Consider the following 27,846-nt stretch of genomic DNA (forward strand, 5'->3'; position numbering starts at 1 on the left):
AATAATATTTTATAATTTAAATTTATTAAATATAAATTAATTTGTCCAAATAATGAAAAGGTAGTAGTGCTTTTATTAAAATAATATTAAAAAAATTAACGAAAAAATAGAAAGCTCCTTATATTTAGATTTTAAAGAGCTCCCTATCTATTTTCTTCTATCAGAGTTTTTTTTTTTTTTCCATAGTTAGAGTTTAATTTTTTTTAAGAATCACTTCCTATTTTAGGCAGCTAAAAAGTATGTTTAGAGAGTGTGATTAGAGATGCTCTAACAGTACATAACTTCGAAAAAAAAAATGATAAATATATGAAGAGACATAATTGTAATATAATGTTCTTTTTAAAACAAAATGTTAAGTTTTTTTTTTTTTAAAAAAAATTCAAGTTTAGAAATTTTCTTACTAAGTTACAAATTGTAACTAATATGTAAAAGTTTTGTAAACAATATTTACTCAATAAATAAAAATAGTTACAAGTTACAAAATCATTACAAAGTGTTATTTGGTATTCTGTATTTTATTACTCTTGTAAATTATTACGACTTTTTTTTTAACAGAGTTTGTAAAATACCATTTGCTCTCGGCCCCAAAACAAGCCCATTTGTACAAGTCCAATACTGAGTCTAGGGCATCATGGTCTCAAAGCAAACTTCTCTCATTCATTCTCACGGCTCCACCTCCACTCATCTCCGTTTTCCGCTGTCCCCGGCACTCTCTCCGGTCACACTCCTTCCCGCCACCCCCTCTCCGCCGCCTTATCCTCCTGACCCGCTCTCTAGTCTCCTTGCTACAGATTCAGTCGCCGACCACCCTGTTAGTCAAGTATGCTGAGGCAATCTATTTTTCCTTTGTTGCTATATATTTTTTAATCTGTGTGCATCAAATTCTGTCTGTGTTGATTAAATGTCGAATGTTGTTGAGTCTCCGCCAACGGTAACAAATTCATTGAAAATAGAAATGATATTGTCATAATTCAATTCTGTGTTGATTGAATCAACGTAATTCTATGTTTTACTAATTTGTTGATGAACCTGTTTTTCTTTTTTTGTACATATGTTGTGTGTCGATTGAATCAACTTAATTCAATGTCGTTGGTTGAATCTTTGTTGTGTTCTGGTTGATGATTGAATCAACTCAATTCTCTGTCGTTGTTTTCTGAGGATTAATTTTGCGTGTTGTATGCTGGCTGTATAGTCTGAGTTTATTATTATCTATTTTGGTTATTGTTAGATGGAAGATAGTAAGACAACTCCAACATTTGTGAAAACTCCTTCAACCAGGTGTATTAAAAGGGTGTTCACTCATAGCTTGGAGGCAGTATTTGTAATTTCATTCGACTTTTTAACCCCAATTTTCCTTAAATTAAATTAGTAACTTGTATGATTAGATGAGTGCTAGGGTTTTTCTAGGGTTTCCTGAAACTTATATTTCGTTCTTACTCTTCAGTTTATTGGTGCATATTATTGAGTGATTGGCATCAACCTAGTTGTGTGAAAGACATGAAATCTAAAAGAGAACGCGAGGCTGATACTGTTTTAGTCAGCGAGGATGGGGCTTCTGATTCTGATCCAAAACGACAGAAAGTGATTTCCCGTTCGTCCCTTTCTTCCTCAAGTTCTCCAGCTGCCTCTGAGAACTCTCTTCTTCCCGGTTTTAATTATGGTGATGAGGATGAAGATGAAGAAAATCGACCGCCTGTTAACGGTCTTACAAAACGGAATGGTGTTCCAGAAGTGGAGGAATATGATGATGATGATGATGATTATCCACTTGATCAAGGAGGCCAGGTAAAGAGAAGCCGTGACATTGAGATTAGAAGGGATTGCCCATATCTCGATACTGTTAATCGCCAGGTATATAACATGTCTTAGCCTTTGTTAATGCCTGCCTTTTTTGATTGTCTATAAGTCAATATTTGTTAATTGTTCAACTCCTGGTCAGGTTTTGGATTTTGATTTTGAGAAGTTTTGCTCTGTTTCTCTGTCGAATTTGAATGTCTACGCCTGTTTGGTTTGTGGGAAATATTACCAAGGAAGGGGGAGGAAGTCTCATGCTTACACTCACAGTCTGGAAGCCGGACACCATGTTTTTATAAATCTTCAAACAGAAAAGGTGTATTGCCTTCCTGATGGATATGAGATTAGTGATCCGTCATTAGATGATATTCGGCATGTTCTAAATCCAAGGTGTGTCTATGTTTTGTTTCTAGTTCCTACATTTTACTTGCATCTCCTCTTTTCTTTGGTTTTCGTCGCCAACTTCTCTTTGATGGGCTATATATGTTACGCGAAGACAATAAAAAAAGCTTATATTATACTTTTTGGCTGTCACATATGTTGATATAGTTTGAAGGGCGTTATTACCATGGTTGCTTGATGTATTTAACTGATTCTTAGAGATAAAATTATTGTATAGACATCTGCTTAAGTTTCATAATTGCATAGATAATCGGAACTAATATATTGATAATTGCAGGTTCACCCAGGAACAAGTTGAACAACTTGATAAAAATAAGCTGTGGTCAAGGGCACTTGACGGTTCTGATTATCTTCCTGGAATGGTACTCATTTTGTGCTATTAGCAAGCATTCTTGTTGTTGTTATTGTGTGTTGCTTCCCAAGAATGTTAGTGCTGGACCATTTTCTCAGTTTTCTTGTGGTTTCTCAATTTTTTAAATTTCAGGTTGGGCTTAATAATATTAAGGAAACTGATTTTGTGAATGTTACAATTCAATCACTGATGAGAGTAACTCCTTTAAGAAACTTTTTCCTCATTCCTGAGAATTATCAACACTGTAAATCGCCTCTTGTTCACCGATATGGTGAGCTAACACGAAAGATTTGGCATACAAGAAACTTCAAAGGACAGGTTTGTGAAAACTTAAGAGTCTCATTAAAGATTGAATCTATGATTCTTGAATATGAAGTTTATAGTTTTTTAACTTTTAATCTGTAGGTGAGCCCACACGAGTTTCTGCAGGCAGTTATGAAAGCCAGTAAAAAGCGTTTTAGGATAGGAGCTCAGTCGGATCCAGTTGAATTTATGTCATGGCTTCTTAACACACTGCATTCAGATCTTAGAAATTCAAAGAAAAATAGCAGTATCATTTATGATTGCTTTCAGGTTCAATCTCTATTCTCACTTTGCGGTGTTTGCATGTTTTCTTCTTCCTTTTCTGTCGTAATCCATATTGCGGCTTGCTTTTATGATTCAGTCAAGATTCATCTAAGATTACCTATGCTGTTAGGGAGAACTGGAGGTTGTGAAGGAGACTCCTAACAAATCTATTACTGAAAAGAAAGAAGATGGTGAGGAGCTTGATGGTGTTACTCAGCACAATGGCATTTTCACAGAAACTTACAGAATGCCATTCTTAATGCTTGGACTGGATTTGCCACCACCTCCTCTTTTCCAAGATGTGATGGAGAAAAATATTATACCACAGGTATTAGGGTTTTTACTTTTTGGTGAAATAGTAAAATAAAGGCTTTAAATATAAGTTCTGAGACCGACAGTAAGGATTAAAATGAAAAAAAATTATTTGAAGTTTAAGCCAGGATAAAAAAAAAACACTTCTAAAATATGGAACCATAATATGCATGCTCTTCACATTAATTTGAAGAAATTCACCTTCATCTCTCTGTTTCAAAGTGTCACTTGAAAGGGGAAACAAAATCTTCAAACTTGTAAATTAGTTTAAGTCCTGAAATTTAGATATTTTTAAGGTACACACTGCATTCAGATCTTAGAATTGTTTCTGTGTGAGAGGCATTTTAATAGCCATTATGTTTTTTTCCATCATCATGATTTTTTTTTTTTAAATTACCACATTTGAAATATGACGAGTCTAATGTATTTGGTTCTGTTTTATTTTCTCAAATAAACACTGAATTCCATTTTGTTCATAGGTCCCTCTGTTCAACATTCTGAAGAAATTTGATGGTGAGATGATCACTGAAGTAGTCCGACCTCGCATAGCAAGAATGAGGTATCGGGTTACCAGATTACCACAATATATCATTCTACACATGCGGAGATTTACAAAAAACAATTTCTTTGTTGAGAAGAATCCTACATTAGGTGAGACTATACGTCATTGAAGACATACTTTACAAGGGGCTGTACTGACAAGACTTTAGGCTTCTTGTGTACCTTCTGGTGCTAATTGATTATTTCCATTGCAGTTAACTTTCCCGTAAAGAACCTTGAACTGAAGGATTACATCCCCTTGCCAACACCTAAGGAAAACGAGAGATTACGCTCAAAATATGATTTAATTGCCAATATTGTTCATGATGGAAAGCCTGGCGAGGGTTCTTACAGGGTATTTGTCCAGAGAAAGTCGGAAGAATCATGGTAATTCTCATTAATTTGTTTTAATTTGGGCAATAACAACTGCTAGATTTTAAAATATTGCATTCAATTATTGTAGGTACGCCATGCAGGATCTGCATGTTGAAGAAACGCTTCCTCAAATGGTTGCTCTCTCCGAGACTTACATGCAGATATATGAACAACAACAACAGTAACAATGGATTTTTTGAGTTCCATGATACTGTTTAGATGGTTGAGTCCAGTTATATGACGGCAAAGAAAATTAAATTCTAGATAGTAGTGACCTTTTGGGTAGCTGATATTTCAGTGTGGTCTTTGTTAGTTAGATTGAGACTGCAGGGAAAGGATTGGCTGAGCTATGGGGAAACATGAAATAGACACTATTTTCTGTTGGTTTCAACCTCAAACCATCCATCTTCTAGAACATGAAATTCTTTCGTATAGTTCTGTGTTTAATTTGTACAATGGTGTTGTAATCTTCGAATGATAAGAGCTACATATACAGTTGGTTTTTAAGTAACAATAGAAAGTTATAATAATTACATTTTATCTACCTTTAAGTACACTTATGGGGGTGCCCATTGCAAATAGAAAAGCCCTTGGTGCATTACTGGTCATGATTCATAAATAAGAACTCTTTAAGTTTATTTGGGGCCATAGGTTTATAATTATATTTCCAAATAATGACGAGCTATTGAATTCCTAGTTTTTGTGCTGATTAATTCCAACCACTTATTGTTTCACATTAACAAATTTGTCTCTTGTTGATTCCGACTTAGTGGTCTTTTTTCATAAATATGTGATAATCTATAATGCTAATAAAAATGTCCTTTTTTATTTCGTAAAAACAAAATCATTAAATAGAATATAAATAAGAGGTACCCTCATCTATTCCTTTGCTTCGACTAAAACTTTTAGTTTGACTGAAAAAAAAAAGTTAATTAGGATTTTTATACCCTGAATTTAAAAAATTATTAAATCATGTTTTTAGATTTTTATGGTCGTTAAAAATGACTATTGAACTATTGAGATGGTTAAATTTAAGGATTTTTATTTAAGTAAAAGTTTAGGGGCATGATTTAGTACATGTCAAAGTGAAAATTTTTAACGACTACAAAAATTTAAAAAGCATAATTTAATAAATGTCAAAGTTTGAAGGTTAAAATTCCTAATTAACCAAAAGAAAATCATTTGGGGTATAAAATGGAAAGAGAAATAAATAATCTTACAAATTTGTTTCGGTTGATTCCAACTTATGGTCGTGTATTCAAGTTGCTTGTATTTTTTTTTATTTGTAAATATATAATAATCCACAACGATGAAATGTATTGAAATATATTATACATGTTAAAATAATATTCTAAAAACTAAAAATATCCTTTCTATTTCGTAAGAACAAAACCCATTCAAACTCCACACCAATCCTTTCTTTCAAAAAAAAAAAAAACTCCACCATTCCTATTAAATATAAAAGAGATTATTACATATCTTATACAGAAGTAAAAACATGAGTTGGCACCTCACACTCATTGTCAGTGTCACCACCTTCATTTATTATTTCCGTTGGGGATTGATTTTAATAATTCTTGTTATTAGTCTATTTGATAGGCTATTTATATTTTTTTAATGATTTTTTTTAATAAAATTATAAAAAACCTTTCTCTAAATTAACGAATAATTCATCACAAGATACATTTGCTTTTCGTATAACTGCATGAGTCAATATAGCTTTAAATATATCTATGCCGGATCGGTCCAACCTATATTTTGAAAAACTTAAAATAATATGAATTGTGTCGTGTGAACTTATACAAAGATATAAGTCGCGTCGTACCGTATCAATATTTTTATGCCGTGCTCGAACTCATGCTATACTTTACTCGGGCCGGCCTATTTTCTAACACAGGCTCGAATTAGGCTTTACTTTTTTACTATTTTTTTTAGGAAAATTTACAAAAATACTAAAATTTGAGTTAACTTTTACAAAAATATTGTCACACGGAAATCTTTTAAAAAATATTGTGTTTTTATAAAATATCGGTAGAACACAAAATAGAATCACTCAAAACAATAGTAGAACAACTAAAAAAATACCAGTAGAACAACAGTGAAAACTTAACACAGTATACTGCAATATGAAACTTATAAAAAAATACAGTAAAAATGTAAAAAATACCGCCTGACAGTATTTTTATAAGAAAATAACAAAAGTTAGTATACCATGTAATTTTTTTTTTTAATATGTAATTTATGAGAATCTTGCCGTAAATTATATTTTTAGTTATACATTATGAATACATATTTAAAAATAAAATATATTTTAAATATTAAAAAAACAATTATATAAAAATTTTACTAGAACAAAGATAAATATATAAATAAAAATAATATGTGGAATTAACAAAAATAAAGAAAAAAAACAATTAAAAAAAAATATTAAAAGTAAATGCATGGCTCCCTGTTATTTCATCTGTTTGTGATACTTAACTTTACAAATTGATTTTTTTGGTAGTAAAACTTTCTAAACTCACATTCTCTTAGTTAAAAACTATTAAGTGTCAATGTAGATGGTTGATATGTACACAAAATACACGTGGTAAAATTTTAGCGGTCTTCGTCATTTTAACTATTTAAATACAATAAAAATTATTTTAAAAATAAATAAAAAATAATCAGAAAAACAAAAAGAAATATTAAAAAAATAAACACAATTTTTTGTTTTATTTACATTTCTTTTAATTTTTTGTGGAGGATTGTAAAACTTTGCTTAAAAGTTTGTTAAATGTCTCCTTGTTTTTTGTTAAGTGTTCTGCGAACCGTGCCGCGCACTTTATTGCCCGCCACTTTATTACTTTCGCTGAATGTATGTTCCCTATTAATAGTGTTCCCCTAGAGTTGTTATCCATTCTCATGAGCGATAGCTCCTCTTAATAAAGAACACTTTTCTTCAAAAAAAAAAAAAACATGATATGAGAGAATCAAATTCCCTTCCAACTCCGACAGACGATGAGCCCCAACTTAGAACCCAAAATCTAGACCTCAAACCCCTCCCACCCAGTCTCATTGCTTCGATCCGCACCATCTTCACTAGATCCCATGCCAAAAGTCTCGAAATTCAAACACTCTAGCCCCCAAACCATTATGCTCATAACCCAAACCAGTAAATCCTTTTGAGCCCCAAACTATTATCCTTAGAACTCAAATCTAGATCAACAACAACAATTTATAATATAGAGATAATCCAAGCCAAATCCAACACATCAGTCCCAGAAGCAAAATAAATTCCGACCAAATTAGTTAGTAATTAACCCAATTCCAAAATTCCAAATACACATGATATAAATCAACGATCAAAGAAAAACTAACAAATATATCAATATACATGTATACATACATATTTACACGGTTTGGAGAAAGAAAAAATTTACAATCTTTGAAGCACTACACCAAAAATGACATTTAGTAACACTTCAAAATGTTACAATGACATATTTGTAATATTTATGAAAAATGTAAGATATATATATATACATTTTTTTTTTGAAGAAAAAATGTAAGATATATTAGTGTGAGCAAATGTAAAATGTTACTAAAATACTATTAAGAATGTCACTAATGAATAATTTATGTATTTAGTTTATTTATTGAAAATACTTTTGTGACACTTGAAAATTGTTACCAAAATAAATATTACTAACAGTTATAAAAATATCATTAAACTACATATATGTAATTATTTTTTTTTTTACATATTTTTCAATAAAATAATTAAAAAATATATAATCCACATTTAAGAACATCATTTCGTTTTTCATATATTACATAAATAATTTAATTTAACATAATATTAACAAAAATATTCTTACATTTAAATAAAATCTCCTAAATAAATAAAAAATCAATTGTAAAAGTATTTTTTAAAAAACCCCTTTATTTTTTAGGCTTTTGTTAAATGTATAGAAATTAAAGTCTACAAATGAAAATTATTATTTGAAAAGATTGAATGACTAATTTGAGCATGTTATTTATTGAGTGTGATATGATCTGAAAAGATTTATTATAAAAGTTTAAAGTACTTTTGCATCAAAAATAGCATATTTAATTAGTCAAATTGCTTATGTATTTTTTAAACATTGGACTCTCTTGTTACTTTTCTGCCTTTATATATGTAATATTTTAAATATTAGTTTATTTTTTAATAAATTAATAATTTATATAACATCATTTTTTTAAAAAAATATATTGTAAGGGTCACATAATTTCATTTTGTCTTAGCCCCAAATTCTCTAGGACCGACCCTATCTATTCACTAATCACTACTCCTTTTGTTTGGCCTTTCTCTTTATTTTGTGAAACATAAAGTTGAAGAACTTCCATGGATAGCTATGGGACCACTGTATATGCTCAAAATTAAATGGTCAACAACCCCAAACAGCAATCTTTGAACATGTTGAAAAGCAAAAAGAGAAAAAAAAAAAAGGTGTTTGAGCAATTTTAGAACATGTACGATGTGAAAATGAGTGACTATTTGTGATAAGAAAGAACAAGCTATATATCTACCTTCTTGTTCCAATATTTAATTCCATCTGCATGCATGTCGTTTCCCAATGAAAAATGAAACATCAAATGTGTACTCCGAGGATCATTTATTTTATTTAGGATAAATAGTGATACAAGTATTTAAGATTTTAAGTTGTATTAGACATAAATCTATTGTTTATTTTTAGTAGCCCAAAGCGAAGAACTTTATTAAGGCTTGACATGCTGCAAATCCTCTTGAAAGAGAGGGGTGCCTTCGGGAACGCGGACACAGGTGGTGCATGGCTGTCGTCAGCTCGTGCCGTAAGGTGTTTGGTTTAGTAAGGATCCAATATTGATTTAAAATTTATTTGTGTGTATATTGTTATATAAAGTTTGACCCAAATAAAATAATTATTTTAGTAATTGTGGGTCATTGGTAATTATTAAAGTGTTATAAAGTAATACTTTAAGAGATATTTCTAATTTAGTGAGAGGTTAAATTAGAAATACTGAAATTAATAACGTTATATAAAGCAAAGAACAACTTTATTCTTATCTTCTTCTGTTAAGAAATTAAAGAATCAAGTTTTGTATTCTTGGAAGATCATTACCCAAAGATCTAGTCTACCCATCGCTAAATTAATTATCTCTATCAAAGAATTGAGATATGCTTCCGCTATTCATGTTTTTTTTCTTCTCTTTGAATTATCAAGGGTTTTAAATCTATGTTTATACATTTATAATAATATGTAATATTTTGTGTATGGAATTTAATTTTGATATTGTATATTATATGAGTGTTAAGACTCACTTTTGATTGATTCTTTCAGGATTTAAGTTTATATTAAAAAAAAATTGGAAATTTTGAAAAGTAGGATTTTGATTTTTCATTTATGATTATAAGTTGTGGTTCTTTGATACAATTTTTTATTTGGATCGATTTGAATTCGATAAAGATTATTTTGGTTCTTTATTATTCAGATTATTATCGTTGTGAATTTTATGGTAATTAATATATGATATGGATTTATGTATACAATTATTTCATATTGAGATAAAATTATTTATTACATCCAAATTATATATATTTTTGGAGTGTTGCTATTATAAATGATTATATGGATTAACATATATATAATCAGTATTATTTTCATTACATATATGTGATTACCTTTATATTGGTTGAATCTCATGCATGTTTTGGTTTTACTGAGTAAAGCAATTTCTTTTAGATATAATGGCTTTGCCATTACGTTGTCATAAACACTTTATATATAGAGGTTTTTCAGATGAAAGCACATGGTATATGGCTTACATAAAATATTTCATACATATATGTATATATTAAATTTTGGTTTTTGGAATTTTTGGATATGGTAGACGGGTACATTAATCATCATATTATAGTTATTTCATTTTTTTTTATTCAAAATACAAATTCGGTTATGACTTTATTGGGCACATCTATAATAGAGTTATTTAATAATTTTTTGGCTTACAAGTGTATATATGTGGATACGTATATCGTTCATGATAAAAATACAAGTTGAAATTAAATATAGGAAAATTCTACAATACACTTCCTTAAAATGGATATATTAATGTACCCTTATCTATTTTAGCACCTGAAATAATTTTTTAGTCAAATTTTTTCTCATGGTCATGCACGTTATAGTTATTTAAGATATCCTGCAAAATTTTAAGAAATTTGAAAAAGTTTAACACGTCGAAAAATACGTTCAAACAATGTGTTTATATATAAAATAAATAATATTACAATGCTTAAATAATGTTTTTTTTTTTTTTTGCATAAAACACAAATCTAAAATGGTAAAAAAAAAATGTAAATAGCGACATAAGTATTTAAAATTTTAAGTTTGTAAGCGGCATAAGCCCAATATTTATTAAATTGTAATTTTCCTCTAATTTCGTCGATACAAATTCCGTTTTGAATTTATTAAAAGAATATTTGAAAGTAACTCATACTGCATATCTTTGTTTAGATCCAAGATCTAAAATTTGAGTCTTATATATATGTGCCATATTTAATATAAGATATAATATAAAGTTTTTACAAACATTGGGTATGACCATAGATCTAAAGCCCTTGATGATTCAAAGTGTGGAGAAAAAAACATGAATAGGGGAAGCGTATCTCAATTTCTCGATAGAGATAATTAATTTAGTGATGTCCATAGCTAGACTAATTCTTTGGGTCATGATCTTTTTAAAAATACAAGACTTAGGGTTTCTAATTTCTTGATGGGGGAAGATGAGAATAGAGTTGTTCTTGTTTTTTGGGGACCACTACTATCAAATAGGTTATTAATTTTAGTATTTCTAATTCAGCCCCTCATATAAATTTAAAATATCTCTTAAGGTATCTAATCATTTAACTCATGACACTTTAATATCTAATGACCTACTATTACTAAAATAATTATTACTTTATTTGAGTCAAACTTTGTGTAACAATACACACAAGTACATAACAATTTTGTAGTGCTTAACTCATTATCATCTCATATTAAAAATCACTACATCATTTAAAACTACAATATTTTATTTTCTCTCTTTCATATTTTTTTTTTTCGTTTTAAAATATTTTAATGTAAATACTTCTAAAAATTATTAAAATAATATTATATTATTAATAATACTGTATATATTAAATGATTAATTTTTTTTTTATTTTATGACAAATAAATAATTATTAAAAAAAATAAAAAAAAAAGAAGATAGCAAGAATGTCATTGTTAGACATTAATACTTGTTGGTAATTAAGTATTTATTAAAAAATGTCAAAAATATATTCATGTCACTAGCATACCATTTTTTATAGCGTTCCCCATTAATTAGCCTTCTATAAATGCAAGAGCTTCACATAACATTTAATTATCATATTTTTCTTTGTCTCCTCGTAATATGGCCAACTAGAGTTAGACCAAAGCTGATCAGTAACTAGAGAGCTACAGAGAGAGAATATTAATGGAAGGTGAAATAAACAACTTGGTGATGGTGTGGATAACTGTGGTGGCATCACTCTGTTACTGTCACACAATCGGTAACATTATCACGTCAGGCACAACCAGGCTCATACCAATCCTCCCTGTCATACTTGTCTTCTTGGTTTTGCCTCTAAATCTAAGGACCATCTTTCTGGGAGGAACAATTTCATTCTTCGTGGCTTGGCTAGCCAACTTCAAACTTCTACTCTTTGCCTACGGTAAAGGCCCTCTTTCCTCTAATAATCCACTACTACCACTCCCTTTGTTTCATTTCATCACCTTAGCTTCCTTCCCAATCAAAATTCTAGATAACCCAATAAATAAACAAAAGAAATCTCTCACAAACTATGCCATCAAGGCACTCATATTCTCTACCATCATACCAGTTCAGCAAAACAAATCTTATATAATTTACCCAAAAGTTTTCTTGTCTATCTACTTCATTTACATCTACACCTTTCTAGAGATCATGCTAGCCACGGTGGCAGCTTTGGTCCGAGCCACGCTCGGGGTTGAGCTGGAGCCACATTTTGAAGAGCCGTACCTTTCCACATCGCTACAAGACTTCTGGGGGAGGAGATGGAATCTCATGGCCAGTGACAGCCTACGTTCCACGGTGTACATTCCAGTTCGGACCATCATGAGCCGTTGGATCGGGAGGAAGTGGGCCCCAGTCCCCGCGGTGATCCCGACTTTTATGGTGTCTGGGATCATACACGAGTTTATTTTCTACAATTTGGGAAGATCAAAGCCTACGTGGGAAGTAACGTTGTTTTTCGTTGTGCATGGAATCTGTTTGGCTGCTGAGATTGCCGTTAAGAAGGCCATTAACAGGAAGTGGCGGCTGCCTCCGTTGGTGACGGGGTCCATGGCGCTGGCGTTTGTCATGACTACTGTCTTGTGGCTCTTCATGCCGGATCTTATGAGATTAGAAATCGATGTAAAGGCCCATAGAGAGATGATAGAGTTTCTTGAATCAATCAAAATGACTCGATATTAAATAGGATCAATAACAGTGTATCATTGTGCTTGACAGCGACTTAGCATTCCTCAAATTAAGAATTCCTCTATAAAGAACTATATAATCTTTAAGTGTTGAAGAGAAAAAAATGTTATAATTATATCTACGTATGATATGTAATTTAACTTAAGAATCATTGTTTGTTCTTCCAAGATGCATCTTATAAGTACTTATTGTCATTTAAAATATTTAAATTATTTTTTATTTAAATGTTGAGATTTATATGTATTATATGTAGTTAAAAATATAGAAGAGATGTACGTACATATAACAAATAAAAAGGCTAATATATATTTTTCAAAAATGATATAAAATGTAGAAAGTAGAATTACTACATTGAATTGACCTACTCCAACTAAAAACATAACATTAATGTCTCCAGTCAAGTTAATGTCTAAACTAAGTCAACCTTGGCTTCGATGTCCCATTTAAAACAAAGCAATAAAAACAAAAAACTTGACCTTTCCTAGTTTCTTTCCTTTGCTGATTAAACTAGTGGTTTTATTAGAATTTGAAATAAGATGTATTACCGTTTATTAGAATTTCATCTCAAAATTAATTGGGGTAATGAGAAGAGTAGTTCATTCTCTTATATATAACCGTTTATTTTCACACATTAGTAATGTGAAATTAACTCTAATAGATTTTAATTAAAATATTACTGTTTTGTTGTGTAAATGTTTTAGAGTGTGTATCAATTGATTCAATCTTATTATAACTGACTATTGAACAATAAGTATATTCAATTGTGATTGGTTTAGATTGATTTATATCAAGTTGATATTTTTATTTAAGTATATATTTATTTATTAAGGGCCCGAAACTCTTATGCTCTCATTTCTTTAGGGTTGGCTTGCAACTTGATGTGCATTAAAATAGTCTCGAAGATCATCCCATTTCGAAATAAAATTCTCATTTCAAAACTAATAAGATATATTTCAATAATAATAATACTAATAATAAAAGAAATATATAGATATACTTTGAGTTTTTGATCATATAGAGTTAATAAAATAGGTATATATAGGATAATTTTTAGGTGAGAGCATTATTTTTGCTCTCACTCATGAGAGTATTTTTTAAATCTTTAATTTTTGATTATCATGAGATATCACACATACATATTTTTATTATTTATTTTTTAATTCTCCTATAATACAGGCATGATCTATTTTTTTTTTTACCTTTCTAAAAAATGAATACGTTAGTTTTTTTTTTTTTTAAAAAAAATTCCTATATTCTAGGCATGATCTGATTTTTTTAAAAAAACTATTTCTACCCAACTCTCTATTTAAATTGTTTCCAACAAAATTATTTCAATTTCACTCTCTATTCAAATTATTTCCAATAAAAATTATTCAAATTATTCAAAAAAAAAAAAAAAAAAGAAATTAGTATTTCTAAAAATAAAACCAAAAGCTTCATCTAATTCTGCCACCACCACCTGACACTACCGAAAACACTGAAGCCAATGCCGACACTGGGACTAAACAAGTTCTATATGTTAGGCTCTCTCTCTCTCTCGCATTTTTTTCATACTCAAAGATTATTTTAATTTTCGTTGAACTTATCATATTTGAATTATTTATAGTATGAAAGTTGTAGCAATTGGATAACATATTGAAAACTTTACAAATGTTGAGAACATCCTACGATGAGTTGAAAGAAAGTGTCCGTACAATACGATCTAAAGTGCTTACCCTATTTGAGGATCGGGTAAAAGGCGAGATGAGGATCGAAAACAATTTCAATCAAAAATTTTAAAATTTTATCTTGGGAGTTTGGATGAGGGTTCAAATGAGCTAAATAAGAAGAAGAGCATAGAATTTAGAATTAAAAATGAATCTGGTATACTCATTAATGAAAATGTAAAGAAACAAGATCATTTCAATCAACAGTATGTTGGTGAGAAGTCAACTATTGAGGTTGTTGAATCGACTTTACCAACACCTTCACCTGCAGTTGTTTTTCTTAAAAATGTCAATGGTAAGACTTCCACAAGTGTACGGGGTACTACGTACATTGAAGAGTGGTCGTAAGCGTAGAAAACGATTAACCTTTGACGATGCAGTGTTTCAAAAGACCACTCAGTTTGGTCAAACTTTTCTTGAACGTGAGATCGAAAATAGAGTAAGTGAAGAAGTTAATGGTTTAATCAGAAAAATTTGTATACATGTGTAGGTATTCAATTTATATATTTTTTTTAAAAAATAAATTAATATAACTAAATAGCGGTTTTTTTTTTTTGAAAAAAAATAATAACTACTAATATATATTATATTTGTATGTTCACTAACCCATTTTAATTTTATGCACCTTCATTATTTAACCAATTAGAATACAACAAAAATGTTCTCATGGGTGAGCGCAAAAGTGATGCTCTCACCTAAGGAGTACCCTATATATATATTTAATCTGAGTTATATATAAGGGTGTGCAAAAAATCAAACAATATCCAATTACAACTGACTCATCTAATCACAACTAATCCAAAACAATCTTTGTGTTTGGTGCATAGGTGCCGCTGGTGCACATGACATCCACCAAGTGAACAAGTAATAGAAACTTGTAGTTTGTAAAGCTAATAAGATTTATTTGGATGAAAATTAAAAGTAAAATTTAAGAAAACAAGAAAAAAACAACACAAAGGTAAACTTGATTAAAAAAAATCTTGTGTATGGTGCATAGACCTCTATGGGTGTGCACATGTGCCCACACAAATACCAATTTCACAAACAGCGGAAACTCGTGGTTTGTAATTAAGGTCATATAAAATTTATCTGGATGAAAACTAAAAGTGAAACTTACGAAAACAAGAAAATAAAACAAAATAAAGACAAACTTAGTCTAAAAAATCTTGTGCACAGTGCATAGGTGCCCATGGTGTACAGGGTCATGGTATCCACTAAGTGCACAAGTAACGGAACACATGGTTTGTAAGGCCATATAAGATTTATTTGGATGAATACCGATTGTGAAACTTAAGAAAATAAAAAAACAAAACAAAAATAAACTTAGTTAATAAAAATCTTGTTCATGGTGTGCAGGTGCCCACACACACACCAAGTGCACAAACAATAAAAACTCGTAGTTTGTAAGGACATATAAGATTTATCTAGATGAAAAAAAAGTGAATCTTAAATGAACAAGAAAACAAAATAAAATAAAAAGCGAACCGGTCTATATACACTAAACCTTTTGTTTGGCCTTTCTCTTTAAATTGTGAAAGAGTAATTTGCGGCATAAATATATAAGTTTAACTCTCAGTTGCAAATAAATACTTAAGTTTAATTTTTGGCGGTAATAATACTTAAGTTATAATTTTGGAACTTCTGTAGGTACATGGTTAAATAAATTGTCACGTGGCAATTCCTGATTGGTTCAAGTCATTAAATTTTTATTATTTTAAAAAAATTAGTTCAAATATATCAATAAAAAAATGGCACGTAGATATAATGACTTATCATTTAACGGTTAAGTACCTACAGAGTTCCAGAAATAAAACTTAAGTATTATTACCGTTAAAAATTAAACTTAAGTATTTAATAAATTGATCAATTGTAAAACATAAAAGTTGAAGAACTTCCATGGATAGCTATGGGATCACTATATATGCTCAAAATTAAATAGTCAACAACCCCAAACAGCAGGAATCTTTGAACACGTTGCAAAGTAATGAGCAATTTTAGAACATGTACTATAAAATATGTTATTGTGCAGTAGTCATCATGCCTAACACTTGTTAGACGTGTCTCTTTGTAATTGATTAGGAATACTTTTAAAAATTATTATATTAAATTATATAAGACTTAATACTTAATTCAATCAATAATAATTTAATATTAAGGAAAATACTAAATAAACATCATTTTTCATTCAATCAATAATAACATAACACTATAACACTGAGGAAAATATTAACTAGGCATCATTATTACTTTTTAATATTTCTTTGTATGATAAATGATTATACCTACCTGCCTGTTCTAATATTTAATTCCATCTGTATATGGATGGCATTTGCCATTGAAATATCAAGGTCGGAGTATCACTTATATATTTTTTTTCATTAAATACCATTTTAGATTTGTTTTTTTTTTTTTTTTTTGGATGAAATCACTTTATTAAGCAAGAAGAAACTTACAACTGGTCAGACTTTTCTGCATTTATTGTAGCAGCAGCACAAGAGAGTAAAACCTCTGACCAAAAAGAATTACAATTGTGTTTAAACATTTGGCTAAAGAATGAGCAACCTTATTGCACTCCCTATTAACAAATTTTATCCCTACACAGCCATCCAAGAGGTTAGAAGAGGAGCCCCCCATTAGGCTCTAGGAGCTTGCCGAGACTGTAGGTTGTTTACTGCAGTAATAAGGTTATTCGAAGTAATAATAAAAGGTTTGGCCTGCATCCTCTGAACCAGCCGCACCCCAAGCCTGATAGCCATACATTCAAACAACAAAACCGAGCCATATCCATGTTGAAAACCAGTTTCAGCAGCCACCAAGCACCCTGCACTATCTCGGATGACAGCAGCCACCGCACAACCTGGTTTTTCATTTTAGATTTGTTTTATATGCAAAAGATATATTTCAGCATTGCCACAAGTCATTTTACATGTATTATAACGAATACTAACTTGATGCGGTGCATTATAAGCAGTTAAAAATTTCTTATATTAATTGTTAAATGTGTGGGACTTGATATTTATCATATTAGTTTGATTCTTTAACTTATAAAATAAAAGTATTGTTATTTGACATTTTAATGTATAACACCACCAATATAATAAATCACTTAAAAAAATACAATATTTTATTCAAACTATCTTCTACATTATTTTTGATATTTTTTGTTCCAAAATATTTTAATAGTAAGTACCTCTCTAAACATTATTTGACTATTATTATATTATTATTTAATATATATTAAATGATTAATTTTGTTTTACTTTATCACAAAACAATAATAAATATAAGAAAAGAAGATAGCCAATTAGATGAATCAGTTAGATCAAAGCTGAAGTAACTAGAGAGAAAATATTAATGGAAAGTGAAATAAACAACTTGGTGATGGTGTGGATCACTGTGGTGGCATCACTCTGTTACTGTCACACAATCGGTAACATTATCACGCCAGGGACAACCAGGCTCATACCAATCCTCCCTGTCATACTTATCTTCTTGGTTTTGCCTCTAAACCTAAGGACCATCTCTCTGAGAGTACCAATTTTATTCTTCGTGGCTTGGCTAGCCAACTTCAAACTTCTACTCTTTGCCTACGGTAAAGGCCCTCTTTCCTCTAATAATCCACTACTACCACTCCCTTTGTCTCGTTTCATCACCTTAGCTTCCTTCCCAATCAAAATTCAAGATGACCCAATAATTAATAAACAAAAGAAATCTCTCACAAACTATGCCATCAAGGCACTCATACTCTCTACCATCATACCAATTCAGCAAAACAAATCCTCAATTCACCCAAATGTTTTCTTGTTTTTCTACTGCATATACAATTACATCATTCTAGAGATCATCCTAGCCACCGTGGCGGCTTTGGTTCGAGCCGCGCTGGGTGTGGAGCTGGAGCCAAATTTTGAAGAGCCGTACCTTTCCACATCGCTACAAGACTTCTGGGGAAGGAGATGGAATCTCATTGCCAGCGACAGCCTACGTTCCACGGTGTATATTCCAGTTCGGACCATGATGAGCCGTTGGATCGGGAGGAAGTGGGCCCCAGTCCCCGCGGTGATCCCGACTTTTATGGTGTCTGGGATCATACACGAGTTTATTTTCTACAATATGAGAAGATCAAAGCAGCCTACGTGGGAAGTGACGTTGTTTTTCGTTGTGCACGGAATGTGTTTGGCTGCTGAGATTGCCGTTAAGAAGGCCGTTAACAGGAAATGGCGGCTGCCTCCGGTGGTCTCGGGGTCCTTGGCGGTGGCGTTTGTGATGACTACTAAGTTGTGGCTCTTCATGCCGGCTCTTATGGCATTAGAAGCCGATGTAAACGCCCATAGAGAGATGATAGAGTTTGTTGAATCAATCAAAAGTAGCTTTAGGCCTATCATTTCATAAAATATTTGAAGAAAAAAAAAATGTTATAATTATGCTCTATCATGAAAATCAAGTATTTTAATTTAAGAATCATTGTTATGTTTTTCCAAGATGCATGTATGCACTATTTCTCATTTTCAAAGTTTTTAATAATGTTAAAAGGGAACTTATGTAAGCTCAGTTCAATTTTGAGATCCTTCAAATGGGACAAAAATATATGTTATACCTAAAATTGACTTTTAAATCTAGATGGTACACAATTTTCTATGAGATAAATAATTTTTCAATATCTTTTTTATTTTTGTGTAAATTAGTACATTAACAAGGCTAAATGTGTAACTTAATTTTATTAGATAGATTTACCCTGTAACATATAGTATTTTCAATGAATAAATTTGTATATCAAAACATCATAGTATTAGTAGAGAAAACCAATAACAAACCCATTTGAATTGAAGTTGCCCAAGATGACAAGATGCCAACATCTGAACAGCAAGTGCAACCACATTTGAAAAATTATCGAGAGCAGAGAATAAATGATGGGTAAATACTCTTTTGGATGTATTTTGCAAAAATTATCAATTGGACCATCTGTATTGTTAAATGATAAAATGGACCATAAATTTTCTAAAATGGTAAAAATAGGACCCTGAGCTTAAATTTTGACAACTTTTTTTGATATAACGAACTTGAAGACAATTTCTAACATAAACAGATATAAAATATATAAACAGTTTTGTCATAACACCTTTAGATCGGATTATTATTAAATTTTATTTTAACAAAAAATCCGTTCAGAGTCCTATTTGTACCATTTTGGAAAATACAGAGTCTATTTTGTCATTAAACACAAAACAAAGGGTCTAATTGATAATTTTTGCAAAACACAAGACCCGAAATGAAATTTATCCATAAATGATACATTGCAACTTTACAACCAATTTCGCAAATAAATTTTCTTTTGCATGAAATCAAAAACAACAGTCAATAACAATACTCTTATTTATATTAAACAACACTTTACATAAAATTAATCTTAGAAAATTAAACCACATTCCATATTTAACAAGACAACCGACAAGCTGCATTAAAGATGCTCTTGTACATCTAGCTACGTGATCTAATAATTAGTGCATCCTGTATGGATGGCATAGCCCAATACTCAAAGTGGAGGGGATAACTTATTTTTATTGATATACATTTTCTCATTAAATGCCATTTTTGATTTGTGTTATATGCAAAAGATATTAGTTGGATTCTTTAATTTATCAAATAATCGGACATTATATTTTTCTATAAGAACATATATAATAATCTTAATTAGTTTAATTTTAAATAAAATATATGCGGCAGAAGTTTTGTGACTATTAGAGTACTCACAATAATTCTTTTAAACTCTTATCTTCTTTAAAAATTTAAAGAAAATAACATAAAACAAGCTCCATTAGTTTCTTTAAACACATTCTTTAAAATTGAGATCCTTTAATTAAATCTTCTCTAATTGTAAAGAAGCTTTAAAGCTTCTTCATGTAATTTTTAATAATATTTTTTGTCCTTTCTCTTTTCTTCCCCTCTCCTATTAATTATCTTTTTATTAAATTTTTCTTAAAAATTACTCTATATACTATTTTTTTTTAACTTTTTTTTTAATTTACAATAATTGGGTTTCCAAAATGGTTGCAGCGCTAGTTGCAATAGAGGTTTCTATACGATTTTTTGTTGTAATTTAAGTTGCAACGCTAGTTACAATAGGGGTTTCGATGTAGAATTTCGTAAAAATACAAAGAAAATTATTTTAAAGTATAAAAATGAAAAAACTCAATTTTTTCTACTATTTTTCCTCATATTTTAATCAAAACAAATATTTAAATAATGTAAAGAAAAATGATAAAGAATCATATAGTTTAATGTATAAAATAAAAAATAATAAAAGAAGATAAGTTGTTGGGAGTTGTTATTAATTATTTTTATACTTTATTAATCTTATTAATTAAGAAAAATTAACTAAAGTTAAATTTAGGATATTATTATATTATATTCTAAAATATAGAATACGATTACTAAAATAAAACTTTGATTTTTATTTTTTTGGTTTACATACACAATTATAGGTATAAGTATAGTATATGTAACATATTTTCATTTGAATTTAATAATAGTAATGTTCTTAACATGTATATATTTTTCTTTCTATCCTCGTAATATGGTCAACTAGAGTTAGATCAAAGCTGATCAGTAACTAGCTAGAGCGCTAGCTAGAAGAGAAAATATCAATGGAAGGTGAAATAAACAACTTGGTGATGGTGTGGATAACTGTGGTGGCATCACTCTGTTACTGTCACACAATCGGTAACATTATCACGCCAGGCACAGCCAGGCTCATAGCCATCCTTCCTGTGATACTTATTTTCTTGGTATTGCCTCTAAATCTAAGGACCATCATTCTGGGAGGACCAATTTCATTCTTCGTGGCTTGGCTAGCCAACTTCAAACTTCTACTCTTTGCCTACAGTAAAGGCCCTCTTTCCTCTAACCCACCTCTCTCTTTGTCTCGTTTCATCCCCTTAGCGTCCTTCCCAATCAAAATTCAAGAGGATCCACTAAATAAACAAAAGAAATCTCTCACAAACTATGCCATCAAAGCACTCATATTCTCTACCATCATACCAGTTCAACAAAACAAATCCTATACAATTCACCCAAAAGTTTTCATGTCTCTCTACTTCATTTACATCTACATCTTTTTAGAGATCATCCAAGCCGCGGTGGCGGCTTTGGTACGAGCCGCGCTCGGTGCAGAGCTGGAGCCACATTTTGATGAGCCTTACTTGTCCACGTCGCTACAAGACTTCTGGGGGAGGAGATGGAATCTCATGGCCAGTGACAGCCTACGTTCCACGGTGTATATTCCAGTTAGGAACATCATGAGCCGTTGGATCGGGAGGAAGTGGGCCCCAGTCCCCGCAGTGATCCCGACTTTTATGATGTCTGGGATCATACACGAGTTTATTTTCTACAGTATGAGAAGATCAAAGCCTACGTGGGAAGTGACGTTGCTTTTTGTTGTGCATGGAATGTGTTTGGCTGCTGAGATTGCCGTTAAGAAGGCCGTTAACAGGAAGTGGCGGCTGCCACCGTTGGTCTCGGGGTCCTTGGCGGTGGCGTTTCTCATGACTACTGCCTTGTGGCTCTTCATGCCGGCTCTTATGAGATTAGAAGTCGATGTCAAGGCCTACAGTGAGATGATAGAGTTTGTTGAATCAATCAAAATCAAGTAGCATTCCTATTTGACACTTTAAGATAGATATATATAACACGAAACTTTATATTATTTTAAGTGTTGAAGAGAAAAAAATGTTGTAATTATATATGTTCTATCATTTTCATGTACTTAATTATGATATGTATTTTAATTTAAGATATGTACTTATTCTCATTTAAAATATTTAAATTATACTTTTATTTAAATCTTGAGATATGTATGGTATGTATTTAATTAAAAAGATAGAAGAGAAATTACAAAAAAACAGCTACATTTATTGATAATTTTTCACTCATAACATAAATTTTTTGTGACTAAATGTGACTTTTTTTTTTTAAATAAGCGTGATAGCAATGCATTAATTAAAAAGAGACCTCATGGTCATTACATAAAAGGTTTTCCGGTAAATCAGAGACCGGGATAGTTCCAAACCTTTGATGAGCAAAAGCCCATCTAGCCACATTGTGAGCGGCAAAATTACAAGTTCGCTTAATAAAGGAAAAATTACAACTAATAAATGAAGGAGAAGACTTGGAACAAAAGGAGACATAGTGATCAAGAGCCCACCGAGACTCGATCCCATTGATAGCATTGATCACCACCCTCGAGTCATTCTCCACAATCACAAACTGACAACCGATATCCAAGGCAACCGACACAGCCAAGCAACACGCCTCAGCTTCTCCACAAAGAACATCAGAGAAGTTCACACGCGCCGTCTGGACTCTAATTACGTTGCCAAGATGATTCCTAGCAACCACTGCAATACACATATTGTCAAAACCCACTCTAACATCACAATTCAGCTTGATCCAATCCTGGGGAGGAGGGGACCAAGCTTACTTGGGATGCAGAGCAGGACTAGGGAAAAACGAAGCATGCAGATCAACATAAGAAGCACTAATAACATCAACACATCTTTTCATATCAACTGGGCAGTTATTATGGACTCTATCATTCCGAACCCTCCAAACAGTATCCACAATAATTGAAGCATATAAGAATACATCCTCGACCTGAACGCCTCGGTGCTTTAAATTCCAAATAAACTTAACCCAGTCCCATACTCTGATGCCTGTATCACAAACAAGATAGATGCCCCAAGGGGAGGAGCGCCAGAAGTAAAAAGCCACCTGACAGGAAAGGAACAGGTGCTCCATGGATTCTTCCTCGGTTCCACAAAGAGGGCAGCTAGTGTCCTCAATTTGGAATCTCTTACTGATCACAGATCTTATGGGTAAGGTATTGGATAGGATACACCACCATAGGACCTTATGACGCTCCATAACCTTGCTATTCCAAAGTTTATTCCACAGATTCGGAGCCACCTCACACTGGGGCGCTCTTTCCAAGGCTTGAACCAGGTAAGCCGATTTGCTCGAGAATTGACCATTGCTTGTTAGAGTCCAAATAAAAAGTTACTTATGACTAAACTATAATATTTAGATACAAGTTGTCACTAATTTACTTTTAGCCACAACAGTCACAACAAATTGTGATTTTTGTGACTAATATATTTAGTCACGGACCTTTTAATCACAACATAAAAATGATAATTTATAATTAGTCACAACTTTTTTACTTTTAGTCACAAATTTTATTGTGACTAAAAATAAAAAAATTTGTAATGAGATATATATAACAAATAAAAAAGCTACTATTTTTTAAAAAATATATATATAAAAAAAACATAGAAAGTAGAATTTATAATTTGTTGATATGGTTGGAATTTAATTGACCTACACCAACTAAAAAAAATTATTCTCTAATTTGATATAAGTTATTTATTTTAATTATATTAATATAACCAATTATTAGTACTTCTAATATAATTAAATTAATTAGTATTTTTCATGTAAATCAAACTATTAGTGTTTTTTTCTTTTTTATTGCATGTACTTATATTTAAGGAATAATTAGTTTTTTTATTTTATATTTTCTTTACAATTAAATTAACTATATATAACTATCAATCTATCTGTATAATCTTGTCTTTTAACATGATTTAGTATGTGCAGTGTCAATAATTTGTTTTGTGTCCTTGTTCAATTTTTATTGTCCGTCTTGTGCCTTTAGGTAATTTTATGATGGATTCGATAGTTTAGAATGAAAGTGACAAAACATTTTAATTATAAAGTAAAAAACAAGCTAGAAGTTCTATAAAAGAGATTTAGTTCTCAGAAGAGTCTTTCCCGACTCACACGAAGATTCTGTAGTAGGAGTGCTAGGCTCAAATTGGCAAAGACCTTATAGAATTGAAGATGAGATATGCTCCGAAACTTTTAAACTCAAACACATAAATAGATTTATGGTCCCAAAAGTATGGAATGCTAATGATCTCAAAAAAATACTATCAGTAGTTTAGAGTTTGGTATTTGATTTCATCTTCAAATTTTCTATTAAAATTGTGAACTAATTAATTTATGCAATATATTATCCTTTCAGATTTATGCAAAATAACTTAAAAAGTATTATACTATTTTAGTCACTTGAAGGGTAGCAGTGCATAAATATATATCCATAAGTATATATATAAAAAATTTCTCTCAAGACTAAATGTCAAAAAAAGAGTAAATTAAAAAATAGACTTGGGAAAAGCCAGTAAAATGTCTCCTCAACATATATAAAAAAGAAATTACAGTATTATTTTCTTCTTTAATATTAATTAATTACTTCAAACAGTTCTAGGAGTTGCCGAAACCCTCAGTCAATAATATTTAATTATCTCACTAACATATTATTTAGACCCTAATGTTATACTTTTGTTTTAATAAGCTCCTATATATCTCATTCTCAATCTTTCTTTTCATCTTTCAACCACAAACATATTAATATTAAAGAAAAATAATAAATTTGTCTCAAAACTACTAGTGTAACACAAACACAATCATTAATGAAAAAATCATACAAATCCAAAAAAAAATTGTAACAAAACTATTAAAAATTAAATTTTTACTTTATTGTCGAAATTCGGTCATTGCTGCAACCCCCAAAGAACTCACAATCTTAACAAGAAAAACCTTAAAAAAATTTACAAAATAATTTAAATGCAATGTACCTCAATAGAATTATTAAAGATGAAATTTTTACCTTAATAAATGTTGAGGTTCAATGTTTTTATGTCTAAAATCCAATCCCCGGAGCTACAACCATCACAATTCACAATCGTCACCAACACATTTACTCTACACTTAAAAGACTAAATATTATCATTCTAATAACAGGAAGATATTTTTGGTATTGAAAATGAGAAATTTTGAAAAAAAAAATGAAAGATGGGAAAAGTAGGATTTTTGGGCTGAAGATGTGGTTGTTGAGGAGGGTTTCGTCTGGATTTTGAGAGAATGAACATTGGAGGAGGAGATGAAGTGAGCCTTTTGTTGTCGATGAAGGTGTTTTAAGGTCGACCTATAGTGGCGATTATTATATAATAATCGTCGCCGGCCGCCGAGAAACACATGTACGCATGCTCCTATGGCAGTGGTGTTATTATATAATAACCGCCACTATGGGCTGCTAAAACCCCTTTAACGAAACCAAAAAGCTTTAATTGGCTACTTTATTTTATTATATATTTAACTAAAATAACGGAGCCAAATCTTCTGTCCAAATTTTTTCCTGGCTCTCTATCCCAATCCAATTAAAATGCTTCACCTATATTTCCTACCAGAGTTAATATATTTTTCTTTCCAAAATAAAGAGACTTAATATATTTAGTTGAATAAATTAGATTTTACCTAATATATTATTAATATTAACGTAATACTAATACATTTAAAAAATAATATATTATTAATATTAATATTTATAAAATATTAAAGATAACACTAGTTTAATTTTTTTAAGAAAAAAAAGAAGATTCTTAATAAAAAAAATCTGAAATAAAAGAAATAGGTCTATTTTTTTTTTTTTATAAATTATATTATTTTTTAACTAAAATTTTATTTTATTCTTCTTATTATTTTTTTTTTCTAACGATTTTATTTTATTCAAGTGTCTTTATTATTATTTTTCTCTGAATAAAAAAAATATAAAAAGAACATTTAACCAAAAAAAGAGTCCCATAATTAATTGAAGTGGAGCATTATAATTGGATTGGGATAGGGAGACAGGGAAAAATTGGGACAGAAGATTTGACTCCTAAAATAACCTCCTCTAACGCTAATTTTGTAGTAATATTTAAATATCATATAAATTTTACTAAATAATTTAGAGCTAAAATTATATTTCTACCTAATAGATTTTATATCTATATTTAGTTGTATTATTTGAACTTTTGTTTATAAATAATGTTATTTATTTTAACTTTTACTGTGCTTTGCTGTTAGTATAATTATATATTTTTGTTTGACTAGGTCCACATTATCTTTTGCGCGCCTAAACAGGTAGAGAATCGGAAGATCTGGTATAGTACTGTTAAATGACCTAGAAAATCTACATATATATATATAATTTATTATTATTTTCCTATCACACCGCTTATTATTCAGAAAGACAAGCGTGATTCTAATATATATTCATAAATAAGAAAACTACCATGCATTTTCTTTCTCCATATGAAATAATAGTCATATATATAGGTACATTTGATCGACAAACCCAAACTAAATTTTTCTTTCTCTCTCAGGTCCTTGGCTGCTACGTATACAGACTAATCAACCACTACCACTCCATACATATATTAAGATGATGATGCGGTCACAGTATATATTATATATTTATAAATAAGAGTTGACACTAACAAATTAAATGGTACGACGTAATACTTAATTTATACTTTGATTTATCTACCAATTACATGTATATTATATTTTTTCTTTCTATCTCACATCGAGGGAAACTAATATATGTATAATGTTAGACTTTTTATTTGGGCTTACATTAAGTTTTATTGGTTTTATTAAAACTTGGGTTGATTGGATAGTTCTTTGCTGCGTTAGCCCATGTTGTTGGTGATCAATTGTTAATGGGCTTAGCATCTGTGTGTAAAGTCTAGGTGAAGCAGAAGTGTGGGCTTTTCTAGTTGACTGAAGCCTTTGATGAGCGAGCCCACCCAACTAGGGTTTTGTAGCTAAGTCCCCTCCCTAACTCTATAAATACATATTGTCTCATCACAATTGTATACCTTTTGATAATCAGATAAATAAACTGCTTCTGATTTAGAGATCTAGGGAGGAAGACTTAGTTGATAGTATTGCACTATCAAAGTGGAGTAACTGCTGTGGATCAAACAGAGATAATTGCTATGGATCAATCAGGTACGCATACCTAATTATTATATATTATTATTGTGTTCTATGTTATATACAAATAGATCTTGGGTTTATTATTAATTTTTCTAACATGTGGTATCAAATTGCCTATTGTATATGATTTAGAACCTATAATTAGTATAATTAATTTGCATATGTTAATTATCCATAATTACATATGAATTTCGTTATTATTTTATGTTGAATTTTTTGTTCTTAAATCTTAAAACTTTAGGGGTTTTGTTTATCATCAAATTCTCGTTCTATTGGTATATTACATGCATGAAATCATTGTGTATATTAAGAGAATTTTAACTTTAAAGTTTTAGGGTTTATATAATTATAATATGAAATTATAATTTGTGTTTTTTGATTTTATTGTTTTTAATT

General features: G+C 30.4%; 4 protein-coding genes across 9 annotated transcripts; all 4 read left to right on the forward strand.

The window, feature by feature from the left end:
• Positions 1 to 581: 581 nt before the first annotated feature.
• On the forward strand, positions 582 to 4,886 carry LOC115707363 (uncharacterized). Of its 6 annotated transcripts, none has more exons than XM_030635298.2 (11): positions 620 to 820; positions 1,229 to 1,321; positions 1,445 to 1,851; positions 1,940 to 2,184; positions 2,474 to 2,558; positions 2,681 to 2,866; positions 2,954 to 3,121; positions 3,246 to 3,443; positions 3,907 to 4,078; positions 4,183 to 4,354; positions 4,431 to 4,886. In XM_030635298.2, exons 3-11 carry the CDS (start codon positions 1,498 to 1,500, stop codon positions 4,525 to 4,527), a joined length of 1,677 nt encoding a protein of 558 aa, XP_030491158.2. In that variant the 5' UTR covers positions 620 to 820; positions 1,229 to 1,321; positions 1,445 to 1,497; the 3' UTR covers positions 4,528 to 4,886. The 6 variants fall into 6 exon arrangements, with proteins under 6 accessions (XP_030491163.2, XP_030491162.2, XP_030491158.2 ...); XM_061116842.1 differs by having other exon boundaries at positions 622 to 830; XM_030635301.2 differs by having other exon boundaries at positions 622 to 811.
• Positions 4,887 to 11,745: 6,859 nt separating this feature from the next.
• LOC133033551 (long-chain-alcohol O-fatty-acyltransferase-like) lies at positions 11,746 to 13,063 on the forward strand. The gene has a single exon (XM_061108399.1). It carries the CDS (start codon positions 11,843 to 11,845, stop codon positions 12,860 to 12,862), a length of 1,020 nt encoding a protein of 339 aa, XP_060964382.1. The 5' UTR covers positions 11,746 to 11,842; the 3' UTR covers positions 12,863 to 13,063.
• Positions 13,064 to 17,874: 4,811 nt separating this feature from the next.
• On the forward strand, positions 17,875 to 19,117 carry LOC115707366 (probable long-chain-alcohol O-fatty-acyltransferase 5). Its single transcript, XM_030635309.2, has one exon. It carries the CDS (start codon positions 17,929 to 17,931, stop codon positions 18,961 to 18,963), a length of 1,035 nt encoding a protein of 344 aa, XP_030491169.2. The 5' UTR covers positions 17,875 to 17,928; the 3' UTR covers positions 18,964 to 19,117.
• Positions 19,118 to 20,918: 1,801 nt separating this feature from the next.
• LOC115707367 (long-chain-alcohol O-fatty-acyltransferase-like) lies at positions 20,919 to 22,410 on the forward strand. Its single transcript, XM_030635311.2, has one exon. The coding sequence runs from the start codon at positions 21,216 to 21,218 to the stop codon at positions 22,218 to 22,220; it is 1,005 nt and encodes a 334-aa protein (XP_030491171.2). The 5' UTR covers positions 20,919 to 21,215; the 3' UTR covers positions 22,221 to 22,410.
• Positions 22,411 to 27,846: the final 5,436 nt, after the last annotated feature.

The sequence above is a fragment of the Cannabis sativa genome, chromosome 1, assembly GCF_029168945.1.
Source record: "Cannabis sativa cultivar Pink pepper isolate KNU-18-1 chromosome 1, ASM2916894v1, whole genome shotgun sequence".
NCBI classification, from domain to species: Eukaryota; Viridiplantae; Streptophyta; class Magnoliopsida; order Rosales; family Cannabaceae; genus Cannabis; species Cannabis sativa.